We start from the raw sequence: 14593 nt of genomic DNA on the forward strand, positions 1-14593 counted from the left end.
AGTAAAAAGTGGCTCAACTTACCTCATCCTCCCCTAACCACCATCTCCTAGCAGTATTCCATTAACATTGCCCTGTTGAAATTGGGAACAAATCCGGCTATTATGAAAGATCCGTGACTCATGGGTTGTTCCTGGCCATGATGCAACAATATTTGTAATGCGTAATTCTGCATTAACAATGCACTGGGTGTTTATTGAGAAATAGCCTTTCCTGGTCCGGAAAATTTCAGCGTTTTCACCACCAGGTAAAACTATAGGTAGGCCTACCCTATATGTGTGCAATCAATTGCACCTATTACACGAGGAAAATTGGCTGTACCATAACACTTCTGTTTGGTATGCAGAATTTCTGCTGGCGATGATGGAAACTTTATGTATGTGTTTTTCCTTGCAGCTATATATGCTGAAACTTTTTGTACTGTACGGCATACAGTCGTTTGGTGACATTGAATCAAGTCACCATCACTCCGTTCAAAATGTCCAGTTGCATAGAATCTCAAGGTAACAAGCAACTGTAGCATTGGTGAGAGGGATTGACTTCGCTCTGTGAAACTATCGGATAGTTGCTGGCACAGTTCTACTACAACAGCTTTGCTAGATCTGTAGCGTGCATGAAACTGCTGGTCATCCTCGTAATAGTCAAATGGATTTTGTGTATCCCTAATCATCCTGCGTGATAAGTTAACCGTTGGTTCTTCATTGAATCTTTCAAGCAAGTCTAATGTATCCATAAAGTACCGTATGTAATTGCTAAAAAGTAAACCGTTTTCTGGAAAAAAATTAACAAACGTTTGTTATCCTCCTCTTGCTAGCAAACAAAATATTGGATGCATGATTAACCAATGCTTATCACAGGGATACCTAGACACTAACGGGATGCGAAACTCAAAATTCGTCCGTCCAACTGAAGGGCTAACCATGTCGCCTACAATGAATTGCACAATGCGGTGTTACTACACAAGAAAATGTTTGTTTTGCACTGGCTGTTTTATTCGTCGTTTCACAAAAGTTGTATCTGTACATTATTGTCAATCTTATGTTGATGACAAAATTATTAATATTGTAAGTTATAACCAATTCATTAAGCTGCATGTAGAATCCACAAAAGAAAAAAAAAACGACTAATGGCTTATTGTTCATAAACTTGGCTACTAGGCTATGTACACAAACAAAAATAATACCAATAAATATCACTGGACAATCAGATATCATAACTTTACACTGTAACCACAATCAGGCAATGACACAAATTCAAGTATTTGCAGTCTTGCGTGAACCACCACTCGTAAGCTTGCGTACTGTTCGAGCCATCTTCGCGGGTTCCTCGCGCCTGGGAGCGTTCAAACGTTTTAGTTCATTTTTGGCAAAACAATTAAACGAAGTTTTTCCAATCAACTCGAAATTGCAGTGGCCTTTTGAACAAGCCACATCAGCCTGCAAACCGAATGACGTCTCTGCTGCATTTTTAACGGCTCGAATAAAAGCAGAGCGTGAGTTTGGTAGAGTGAGCATTTTCTTTTTAGCAGAAGGATTGCTGAGTATGACATCGTAATACTGAACAGCCATTGTCGTTACAGCGAAGCACAACTCTGTTGGCACTGAAGAATGTACATCAATCCCAAACTGTCATGCAAATACTGAGCAAGTTCGGGCACTGCTGTCATCGTTTGAATGTATGCCAAGAATGTTTGCTCAGTGAGACCAGCATTTCCAGATTGTTGCCACTTCACAAATATATCAACTGCAGCTGCAAGGTAGCACATGATGGGAGGTTGATCCTCTCCTTCTTTAGGAAATTTCCTTGGCATGCACATGTCATCCGGTTTTGCTACACCTTCAAAACACACAATGCAGTGAGTTAAGTGAGCATTTCACAAACAAAAAAGAAAAAATGTCATCAATAACATTGCATTAATATGTAACCGTTTATAAGAGAGTGCGACGCCTGGAAAGTAACATGTCGAACCGCTATCAGCAGCAAATGTTTCCTCATGTAGTCTACAAGTCCTGAATTTGGCTATTAATGTGTTGGAATAGTTGCTGGTGATAGTGATTCTACCACTTGCTCATGATCTAATTTGATTGAAAAAAAAACAGAAAATCTTCACAAGTAGGCTAATGTTGTGGACAGGAAGCATAATAAACTTTAGAACAGCTTTAGGGTCGTCGTATGCACCAATAAGATTGATCCACATATGCTGGTTCACTGTTTTTAACTTCTTCCACTAACTTCTGTAAACTTTGTAGAAAAGCTGTTGCTGTTGGTTGTACGAAGTCTGCTTTATATATATGTAAAATTTGCGATATCAGTATAGTGACATGACATACCCTTAAATGGTGATTTAACGAACATGATTTTCCAAATTTTAGATATGAATTTCACAAATCTTGATGTTTCCAGGAACCCAGCATTGCTTTCAGCATACAACTCCAAGGCATGCGCACTGCGCAGTTGATTCACGGAACACACCTGAAAATAGCAAAGGCCATCGTTGGCTTGCGGCTGGCAAAAATAGTCTTATTCAGTATTTTTTATTCTATGACTTTAATTTCGTACACAGTTTCCAGTAATAGTGCTAACCTAAATTACTAGCATAATTATTACTTTCTTTTATATATGTCTTTGTGATGTCATAACCGACCAATTTCAAATGCTATTTTAAAATGTTGTTGTGCGCAATGCTCATATCATCCGGACAAAACCTTTCTGCATACAAGACAGAAACTACACCAGCTGAGCACCATTTAAGTGTGTGCATTACAAGGCAGTGAGTTCTATACTCAATTCACAGATGGGTCTGTGTCATTAATACCATATTTTACAACTTTACTTACTTAAAGCATGTTGCCAGGTGATGTACGTGCTATGCTGCTGGGATTTAGCGATGCTTTCCTCAGTGCAAATGCAGCCTTCAGAGGCTTGTGTTCCTCAAGAGCATACAAGCGTTTTATATGCTCAAAATGAGCAGTGCATTTTTCACCAAAGATGTGTCTATGATCTTCACTAACAGGGGGAAAGTGCATTCTTTTTCTATTCAGAAAATTATTGAAAATATTTTTAAAATTGTGTGTGAAGTCAAATAATAGGTACAAATGCTTTTCTTTCCTTGTAGGATGCACAATGCAACTTGACAATTTGTTGTTCCCGCACATATCCATGAACATTTTTCTAAATAAAAGAGTATGTACATTGTTAGTTAATTTAAACTATGTGAAGCAAAGCATTACCACCAATAAAATTACACCTTTTGTCCAATAAATTTGTATATATATACATTCAAAGTGCATAAAAGTACACCCAACTTACAAGGGTCGACATTTTTTAGGTGCAGACAGTTAGGCGCCGGTCAAATAGGGGCGCACATGCCCAAACCATTACCCTTTAACGGCACTGGGAACTACCCTGGGTCTAGTGACAAATTAAAGCATGTCAAAAATATCATTACCCAGCTCTCATCACAACCAATTCATGCAGAAATAAATACCTGTTGCAAACATGATTGTCAACGGAGACAGCAACAACAAAGAAGATTTCATCTAGTGCATTCATCACTTTTTTCAAATCATTAAACAAGTCTAAATTGTTCGTTTAGTTCTTAAATCATTTTCCTTTTTCAGTCTTGCAGACGCTGTAGATGTAGAATTCATGCAGAAAATAAATTCATGCAGAAATAAATACCTGTTGCAAACATGATTGTCAACGGAGACAGCAACAACAAAGAAGATTTCATCTAGTGCATTCATCACTTTTTTCAAATCATTAAACGAGTCTAAATTGTTCGTTTAGTTCTTAAATCATTTTCCTTTTTCAGTCTTGCAGACGCTGTAGATGTAGAAGTGGATCTTTTAGGTGGCGGTTGCTTTGTCAGATAACCATTAACCAGGTAAACCAGGAAATATTCTTGGTACAGCTGACGGCTGTAGGCGAAGCTTTTTCAGTTGCAACAATTCTCTTTTTGCAACTCTTCTTTCTCAGACATCGGTAGTACTTGTTATAAAGTCTGAATCATAAAAATGTTTTGCACAAACTCTACTGGAGGAAGTGACTGCATATTGTTCTCTAGGAATAGCTTTAATCCAAACTTGAATTGCATCTTGATTGCGAGGTAATCGAAAAAGTGACTCTTTTGGTCTATTACTTTGAGATAAACGATAACCAGTATTACAATTAGGAACGCAACAGGTAAACCCCATATTGCTAAACAATTTGAATGACCTATAACATTCAAGCACAAGTACTTAGTTTCAGATATAAGCACAATGAGATATGAAAAAGACTTGGTAGCATTATATCATACATTGGCACGAGTAGAAATGATGTGTAATTGTGTATTGTTAGCCTACCTACCAGTGTTGAGTCCACGTCTTTTAGGCGCAGACAGTTAGGCACCGGTTAAATAGACGCGCACACTGTGGCGTCTGTATATTTAGGTGCGGAGCACTGTGGCGCCCGTTCATTTAGGTGCTATTCCTAGTAAAGTCTGCAGATTTTATCAGCTTGGCAGGTAGGGCAATGCTTTTCACACAAAATGTTATATTGAACAAAAAAATATGTTGTTTTGTTAATGCGCGTGTGGATATGAGGTGCGAGACAACGCTCTACTACTCTTGATATTAGCTCATCTCCACAGGACATTTGCTATTTATCCTGAACACAGGTTGCAGCCAGATGGACCTTTACTTAATCTGTTATCTTTCGCAATTACTTCTACTCGGATGGATTGGTCGTGTTGCAAGTACGTATGAGACAACGCTCTACTACATGAATACACTTCTATAGGGCATGTGAACCCTGGTTACAAGTTGCAGGCATAATGGTGCGACTTTGCTCGTTATTAAACCTAGTCAGGGTTTTGACAGAAAACTAAGTTACTCTTCACTCAAGCCTACCACCCGCTTGAATATAGGCTACGGTATATTTTTTACTGATGTTTAATGTAGTTATTATTTGACTTAACTAAAAGTGAACTCAGTAATGTTCGAAAACTTGAATAATTTATTGATAAAACGTTCGCCGACGCAAACCTGGACTAACAACAAATAAATGCCGAACACACGCATTAAAATACAATATATTTTTCTGTTCAATATAACATTTTGTGGGAAAAGCAATGCCGGCATAAGCAGCTTCAATCACGGAAGCCATGACATACGGTATTTTTTTGTTCAATATAACATTTTCTGTGAAAAGCATTGCCCTACCTCAGTGGCGCCGGCAGGGGGGGGGAAGGCGGGGCAGCTGCCCCCCCAATGTTTTGGGCATCATCTTTTTTTTTATTTTTTTATTAATACATATTAATATTATTTTTTTAATATTTGGATCCCAACCTCAAGTAAGTCAACTGAAGTTGCAAGGGGGGGGGGGGGGGGGGGGGAGGGGAGGAGGTTAAATCTCTCTCTTAAAAGAAAGTATGGAAAACCTTGATGACTAAATTGTACAGTAGATAAAAAGATTTTCTACAGAAGCAAAGATATAGACTTTTTAAAGTTTTAACTAACGTCACATTGATGTAGAAAAATAACAACCTGTTAAATTTTTGATACCTCACACTCCCATGACTTCTTCAGCGCGCATTTTAGCATTGGTTGCTTGCCGTGATTCTTTCACTCAAACAAAACGTTTTGTTTCAGCAGTTTTGAGTTGTTCGATTCTTAAGTTGTAAAGGAGACTCAATTTCTCCAATATTTATCATTTTTGTTTCTTCTTTAATCTCAGCAGAGTATAAAACTTGTAAAAGTTTTTCATCCATACGACGTCATGAATGAAATTATATCTCAAATCGGCGTAATGACGTAACATCATCTAAACATTTTACCGATTAATAAATTAACAAATTCGATCGTCAAAAGTGGTTTGGTGGTGGTAAATATTACGTAATGAAAAAAATGTGATAAGGTTGGAGACATTACGTCATGTATTTTCAATACAAATATGAAGTTTAACATTTATTCTTTTGTGAAGAAAGGCGTTCTTCCCGGCTATCAGCACAAGGCTGATTACTCACTAGCACAGCGAGCTGCAGTGACGCTTCGCTAACCAGAACGGTGTAGCTTCCACGCCAGCCATTGAGACCTCTTAACTGACTGGTAAAGCGGCGGTCGATTACTCAAGTGGCAAGAATACGGTGCGATACTGATGAGCCCAGCCTCATGGGCGAAACACGTGTCTATCGCTGTCTATTCGATGCTACAATCGGCTGCCAAAATAACTTAAACATTTATTCTTTTGTTCATAGTCGTAATTCATCTTCAAAGCGGTACTACAAAGAACAATTATCGATAAGGGGGGCATCAAGAATATGTCGACATGACTTTTAAGGTTTACGTCAGCTCCGTAGATCAGTAAAATATAAGGTTCTCATTATCGTGATTGTAAGCCGCGGTTTTTCTCTAAAAAACAGATTCCCAGGAAGCTAAACATTTTTTCCAGCCCTGGTCGAAAACAAGAGAAATTAAATAATATACCACTGTCTTGCACCAGTGGCGTAGCCAAGGGAGGGGGGTTCGGAGGTTTAACCTTTCAAATTGAATTTACGGATGTTAATACATTGTTTACAAGAAAAGTTTTAGCCTATGATGTAATTTCTCGTCAAACTGTGCAAGGATGCAAGCCATCTGCAACTGCTGAAATTGCTTGTTCGATCTAGATTAACATCTAAACAGCTATTCGTTATACAAAACTTGAATATATCAGAAATAACCTAAAGTAACTTCATTGTCTCAAAGCTTTTTGTTTGACACTCATCAAGATGTATGATCTCTATGACGTTACATTTTCTAAACTTTGGGTTGACTTCAGAGCATAAAAGTTAGTGACTTACCGGAATAAGATCGTTTTTTGAATCAACCAAGGAGAAGATTGATAAATAATAAAACTGTAATAATCTCGCAAAAAAAAGCAATCAATCTATGTCTCTAAAACAAAGTTTGCCTAATTTTAAACCAAACTGTATTAAAAGAGCGAGTTTTGCCAATACCAAACATTCAAATATCTCAGTCTGGAATTAGCAACAAGAAAACATAGAGACTTAGCTTTATTTCCGAAAAATGCCGAAGAAAACATGATCTTATCCCTTTGCTATGCCACCTGACAGCACCATTTTACAGAAATATTCATACCCACAATTTTGTTGAAAATGCTCTCAGAATGCACCAAACGGAAAGTAGTTTTTCAAAATTTTCTGGGGGAGGCCCCCCAGACCCCCCGCCGCTGAGTGTCGCCTTCGGCGAACACGCCATCGGGCTTCGCCAAAATTTTGGACTATGCTACTGTCTTGCACTGTCAATATTTTGCCCCCCCAATGTTGAAGGTCTGGCGGCGCCACTGCCCTACCTGCCAAGCTGATACAATCTGCAGACTTTATTAGGAATAGCACCTAAATAAACGGGCGCCACAGTGCTCCGCACCTAAATATCCAGACGCCACAGTGTGCGCGTCTATTTGACCGGCGCCTAACTGTCTGCGCCTAAAAGACTTGCTCCCCCAGTGTTAGCGTACTAATCTCGTTGGTCATTCGCTGCTTCCAGCTGATTAGTACTAAACTCAAGTATGTTTTTATTATGAATAAACTTGGACCGTCAGTTTATAATGAAATTAACTATTTCCCTCCAACATACCGTACTGGTACCCTAAGGCCTAGAAAATGACCACTCCAGGCAATAGCAGATTGACACTTCATCCAATCAACAGAATTTTGAAAATTAAAAATCTGCTCGGTCTAGCCTATCTGACAGACTGACACTAGTCACAACTTTGTCTTCCATATTCATAACCTCACAGCTTAAAACAAACTAAAAACGAGCACACCACGATTTAGGCATGCCCTTCAGTTGGACGGAATAAATGAAAAAACGGATAAGCTTCGGATCCCCTAAGTCCAATATCCCTATTATCACTTCGGCAATTTTATGTTTTTGTTGTAAAAACTATTTCCGAAGTATACCTGCAGAGGCTGTAGTAGGCTACAGCATGCAGGTAAGCTATTTTATGGCTATACATTCAGTAAGATGAGGCTCTGCCTTTCTACAACCATTTTTTTATCAACGCAGTTCTATAGATATAAAAGAAAAAACTCTACAGTAGGCTACTTGTACAAGTTGCTGTTTGTTCATACTTGCTACTGGAAACTGCGTTTCAAATTCAATTGTGATGTAACAAAAGGTATTATGATGTCATTAATAAAGCACCCTAATTACACGAACAACTTTCTAAACTTACAATTACTTTGTTTGTCAGGTAGGTTTCAAAAATCACCTTGCAAGTCGAGTGACGTCACACTTTGCGTCAAAAACGTGGCTTAAAACCAGTTTTATTATGAAGCGCAGCTCAAAGGGTGGCTTGGCCAAGCGACCTTGCAAGTTAGTTTCTGCAGCGCGCTCAAGTTTTAAACCGAGCTTGACTAAAACTCCGCTTGCCTGAGAAGAGCTTGGCGTTAAGTTAGGTTTATTTTGAGCTACCTTTCTGCATTCGACCCTAAGTATAGTATAGTTTATTTCAAAAATAGGTCCTCGGATCACTCGGCAGTCGGCATGCGACAACTTAGCAAGTGCTTTAACTCAGCAATTACATTTCAGCTACTGCAAGTCAGCAAACGAGATTTACTTGCTCACGTCAAACTTGCTTGGTCATCGCTTGTCAAACTCATTTCGCTGACTTATGACATGCCACGTTATGGCTTGCTCAGTTGTTACATCATTTACCAACTTCAGCCACTTGCATAAATGTTGCTAGCTCAGTTGTCACTTGCTCAGTTGTCGCTTGTGCAGTTCACAACTGCTGACTTGTAGGAGACTTCCAAAAATAGTACTTATTCTGAGTGTAACACAATCCGCTTTCCCGCAATGCAAGATAAAGATAAACAAACAAACCTTTAAGGGTCGAATGCAGAAAGGTAGCTCAAAATAAGCCTAGCTTAACGCCAAGCTCTTCTCAGGCAAGCGGAGTTTTAGTCAAGCTCGGTTTAAAACTTGAGCGCGATGCAGAAACTAATTTGCAAGGTCGCTTGGCCAAGCCACTCTTTGAGCTGCGCTTCATAATAAAACTGGTTTTAAGCCACGTTTTTGACGCAAAGTGTGACGTCACTCGACTTGCCATGGTGATTTTTGACAAAGCATGTTGACAGCAACTAGCAAGCATGTAGTGGTAGACAACAATTTGTAGGCTACAAGTAGCAGTTGTTTTTTAACAACATTGTAACTGAAAAATAGCAGTGAACCAAAACTATCTGGAGGTTTGTCAAGGGGCTAAATAGGGAGGGGTAGGCTATTAATAAAAATTAAAAGTATTATTGAAGTCTACAAAATGGCGAGAGAGAGATGATTCTTTATGAGAGCCAAAAAATCAACTAGCAAGTATGAACAAACAGCAACTTGTACAAGTACTGTAGAGTTTTTTCTTTTATATCTACAGAACTTCGTTGATAAAAAATGGTTGTAGAAAGGCAGAGCCTCATCTTACTGAATGTATAGCCATAAAATAGCTTACCTGCATGCTGTACTACAGCCTCTGCAGGTATACTTCGGAAATAGTTTTTACAACAAAAACATAAAATTGCCGAAGTGATAAGCATTGGTTAATCATGCATCCAATATTTTGTTTGCTAGCAAGAGGAGGATAACAAACGTTTGTTTATTTTTTACCAGAAAATGGTTTACTTTTTAGTAATAACATACGGTACTTTATGGATACGGTACATTAGACTTGCTTGAAAGATTCATTGAAGATGAAGAACCAACGGTTAACTTATCACGCAGGATGATTAGGGATGCACAAAATCCATTTGATTATTACGATGATGACCAGCTTCATGCACGCTACAGATTTAGCAAAGCTGTTGTAGTAGAACTGTGCCAGCAACTATCCGATAGTTTCACAGAGCGAAGTCAATCCCTCTCACCAATGCTACAGTTGCTTGTTACCTTAAGATTCTATGCAACTGGTCATTTTAAACTGAGTGATGGTGACTTGATTCAATGTCACCAAACGACTGTATGCCGTACAGTCAGGCCCGTAGCCAGCCGGGGGCCATGGGGGCCTTGTTCCCCTGGCAAAATCCAAACATTCTCGAGCAACAGCTACAGATATAATGACTTTGCCCATTTAAATTTTTTCGCCCCCCCCTAAAAAAATTTGGGCCCCCCTTGCTCTGCAGTCTGGCTACGGCCCTGCGTACAGTAAAAAAAGTTTCAGCCTACATTGTTGCAAGGAAAAACACATACATAAAGTTTCCATCATCGCCAGCAGAAATTCTAAATACCAAACAGAAGTTTTATGGTATTGCCTATTTTCCTTGTGTGATAGATGCAATTGGTGAAAACGCTGAAATTTTCTGGAACAGGAAAGGCTATTTCTCAATAAATACCCAGTGCATTGTTGATGCAGAATTACGCATTACAAATATTTTCGCATCATGGCCAGGAACTTCTACCGAACACACAACTTCACCGGAATCCTTTGAAATCCAGTTTGCAAAAATGCTTAAGTCAAGATCTGCCGCTGTTAAGTCGCCATTTTTGGCGACTTATATTGGTGGCTCAAAACCTGAAATGAAACGAGTTTTAAGCTAAGCTTAAAGTAAGAATAGTTTCTGCAGCGCAAAACTCGGCTCAAGCCACTATTTAAGCCCGGCTTGCTTAAAACTAGTTTTGAGCTACCTTTCTGCATTCGGCCCTAAATCGTTTATTGCGCAGATATATAACAAGAACCATTTAACTTTAAAGAGAAGAAACAAAATTCAGCTTGTCATATTTTCAAACCAGGCACTTCAACCTCGATGAATACAAAGTGACTGATCTGACTGATAAAGCTGGGCTGTGATAGGTAATCCGACGGTTAACACATTCTCGCGTTGTCAAAAGTTAACCTTAGGACGCACAACTGTTTCGCTTTCCTAGTTATCACGATCAAAGTCAAATTGATCCTATTGCATTTTTAATTAGACTTGGCAGCTGTATTCGTCAATTTTCTAGTATCACAATACAAAATGATAAAACTGGGTTTGTCATGTTGGTTGGTTTATTTAAGTTCAACAAAACAAGAGATTTCAAAGACATAAGTTGGCTTATGTATTCTACATTTCTTCCACTTTTGAAACAAGTCGCCAGTGTGACACTATGCTCAGTGCAAACTGCTTTATGACACTAAGAGGAGCAGCATAGCACTTTTTGTTGTTTTGCATATGCTTCCCGGTACATAGGCTATGGTTATCGGCTCCCACAATTCATCTTACACAAGCTGTACTGTAGCTACAGTTTAATCGCGAATGATATCACTGTACCCTTGATAGTTTTAGCCATTTTGTAATATTTTAGCAATAAGCATAGACCCACAAGCCACCTGAAAAAAGCTAACTTAAGTATTTTCTCAAGTCTTCAATAACTATAAGAAGTGTTTGATCAGCCAGTTACGCCTCAAACAGGCAACAAAACACTAGCTCTGCCCATTCGGGTAATATGCAGTACTGGAAAAGGTTGTGCATTTAATTTTTGGATTTGACTAGGCTAGATTAGTAGGCTGATTTAACCCTTAGAAGGTTGGGCTTTCTGGAGTCTTGCTCAGTTTGGGGGGGGGCTGTCGATTCTTCTTATGCTTTAGGAGTGATATCTCTGTTATTTTTTAAGGCACGGTTTCAAAACTTGGAATTCACCTTGTAAAATTATTCACGCTGAGCATATCCGAAAATTAAAACTATGTGAGTTTTAGAACTGCTCATATACGTTGAAATGTTGAGGTGACTTATGACGTTTGGGTTATTTGGTATTTTTTGATAGAGTAATGAAAAACATGCATTGCAATGTTGTGATTAATTTTTTTTTACATAATCTCAATTTGAATCATTTGATTAACGAATCATTTGATTAACGAGGCCAAATTAATTACTTTCATCCAGTTGGTGGGAAAATTTTGATCAATAGAATATGAAATATTTCAGAGGATGTGCTGAGAAATGCCTTATATCTCTCAATTTATAACCTTTATTCGCTCAAAATTTCAGCTCAATAGAGGTGAATAAAAGTTAGGAAAAGTCAAGAAGTCTCATAGTCGCAGCCTCAGTAGTTTTAGAGATACAAATGTTGATACAAAAAAGTTGAATTGACAGCCCCCCCCCAACCTTCAAAGGGTTAACGTTTGTCTAACACAGAGTTTCAAGTTGTGATTATTGTATCCTACTTGTCTGCCTAACCTTTTTCTAACCAACAAAATACCCAAAATAAACTTGGTCTAATTTATCTTCTATAAGCGTACTGTAGTATAGAATCAATAATGTAACCCTAGCTATCTCTTCACCTTCTGATATCTTTTGTAAAAAGCCGTCTAGTGGTGTTGAAACAATCAAACATCTTAGTAATTGCTCCACAAAGAAGTATTATTGTCTCACAAGGAAACAGATCGCAGAAAAATCACGTAAGAGGCAAAGCTTTTATTTTAAAACGCTCAAAAAGTATTGTATCATTTTAAATGCATTAGGGTCATTTTGACTCTGGTTGTGCATTCTCTAGGTTGTGATACAAAACGTCCTTTCAGAAACAATACAAACAAAAATATTGATAAGCATTGTAAAACAGCATTGCCGAATATGTCAAAAAATTCAGCCAATGAATTTATTCTTTAAACAAATAGAAACAAAAATCGAGCATGCAGGGTCAATCTAACCCTGGTTGTGCATTCAAGGGTTAAATATGTTGTCAAACTTGTATCGAAAAAAAAAAAACGAAAAACCTACACGTTTAATTTAGTTCTACTTTTATGCAAACTATAATTACTGCGGCTAGTTTTCTGTCAACCTGAAAATTTATTGAAATACTGACAATTAGCTTTTTTATAAGCAATTTAAACAAATGAAAATCAGTCGCTAATTGACTAAATAATTTCAAAATAGAAAAAAAGATACTCTAAGCGACAAAAACTTGTAAGAAATCAAAAAGAAGTTCGTCTGTGTTAGACAACTCACCACAAGGTTAGGTGGGATTTCAGGACACAAAGATGCTAATAATGGCGATGATAATGATGATGATGATGGTGGTGGAGCGGGTGAAACGTAAATAAGGTTGAATAAGGATTCATCGGAAATAAAAAAGTTTAAATACATCTTCGTCTGAAAATACAAAATAACTATCACCTTGATTACAATGTTATTTCAGCAGTTATTTTGTAAATTTGTCTGAATAAGCTCTACTGCTGCAGCATACTGCATCAGACTGACCATTCCAATGAATTTATTGAAATACGTTACTATCTGTTCGTCTTCGTCGTTCGTAGGAAGCAGAAAGCTTATGATCGGTCGAACAAAAGGACATGGGGTCAATTTTTCGTCAGCTTATCAAGCTTTCGGAGGCCTGCTATGCCGTTGCGAAGGAAATACATTGGGCAACCAAAGATGATGTGTTGGGCTGTTTGCTCCTTCACAATGCTCTGATATGCAGCAGAGTAGGCTACCTCATTTCCCAACATGTCAAGCAAGCATTAAAATGCCCATACAACGCCTATAACACACTTTCGTTTCTGAAATTCAGAACTACTGTACCTGTTGAATTTGTTTATTGAATCGAAGGAAAGAGTATTCATCTAACTGTTTCGCGCTGAATTGTGTGTTACATTAATACCTTTGACACCAAACAAAATTCCAAGATTGATTTGTACCTGGACCGAAATGGCTATTGAGATCCAAAATAATTTCAAAAGTATATAGTTTGAAATTTTACAAGCAGTTGGACAATAGATTATAAGCGCCAGAAAAATGAGTAGATGAAATGATTTTGAAATTGTTTGGGATGTAACATGAGCATTGAGCAAGCAAAAAAAAAATAGTTCAAGAAAATAAAATATCTTCTGACAGGTGTCTGACGAAATCGATTTTTACCTATTTATGATTGAGCTGACTCATGTGAAAATAACTTCTTTTGTATTTGATTTTGTTTTAGTAATTTAAACAACACTAATTTGAATCCAATTGTTTAACAAACAAAATAAAAATACCTCTATGAGAAATGGTATATGTACTAGTATATTTACATCTTTTTCTTAGCTCCATTTTCTTATACAAAAAATCAAAGTCATATTACAGTCAGTGAATAGAGCAGTCAGATTTAGCAACTAAATAAAATATATTTGTAGAGTTTTTGCTGTCGTAAAGGTGGCTTCATCAGTACCGCCTTATTTAAAAAAATCATTTGTTTCCATTTGAATAGAGTACAAAATTTTGACCAAATTGTTTAGTACAAAATGCTGCTATTTGAAGAAGATGTTTCTACTTGAATAAGAATACTGATGAAGAAGATTTTTATTAGAATATGAGTATACAGTAAATGAAATCGCTTTCACAGCGGAAAAAACTCTACACAAATTTTTAGTTACCAAACCTGATTGTTTTTACTTACTGATTTTACATGGATCCCAATACAATTTAGATCTGCAACTCTTTTAACATTAAGAAGTCAAAACGGAAAGACATCCGTATCACTTTATTACCCACATTATATTTGTTGCAATATTTACCTGAATTAAGTAGAATTGTATTCCACAATGAGCCAAAACAAACATTAAAATCAGGAATTTATAGTGTTTCTTTAAAGAATTTAGCATTTTCTGCAGATG

At 37.5% G+C, this 14593-nt stretch overlaps 1 protein-coding gene across 1 annotated transcript in view; it reads right to left on the reverse strand.

The window, feature by feature from the left end:
* LOC145770469 (beta-1,4-galactosyltransferase 2-like) overlaps positions 1-14593 on the reverse strand; it is a 32905-nt gene extending 18312 nt beyond the window's left edge. The window contains exons 1-2 of the mRNA XM_082582133.1: positions 14495-14593; positions 12951-13094 (exon numbers count right to left, since the gene is read on the reverse strand). Coding sequence (XP_082438259.1) covers positions 12951-13094; positions 14495-14581 — 231 coding nt within the window. The 5' untranslated portion in view covers positions 14582-14593. The remainder of the gene's footprint in view (positions 1-12950; positions 13095-14494) is intronic.

The sequence above is a fragment of the Aplidium turbinatum genome, chromosome 1, assembly GCF_918807975.1.
Source record: "Aplidium turbinatum chromosome 1, kaAplTurb1.1, whole genome shotgun sequence".
NCBI classification, from domain to species: Eukaryota; Metazoa; Chordata; class Ascidiacea; order Aplousobranchia; family Polyclinidae; genus Aplidium; species Aplidium turbinatum.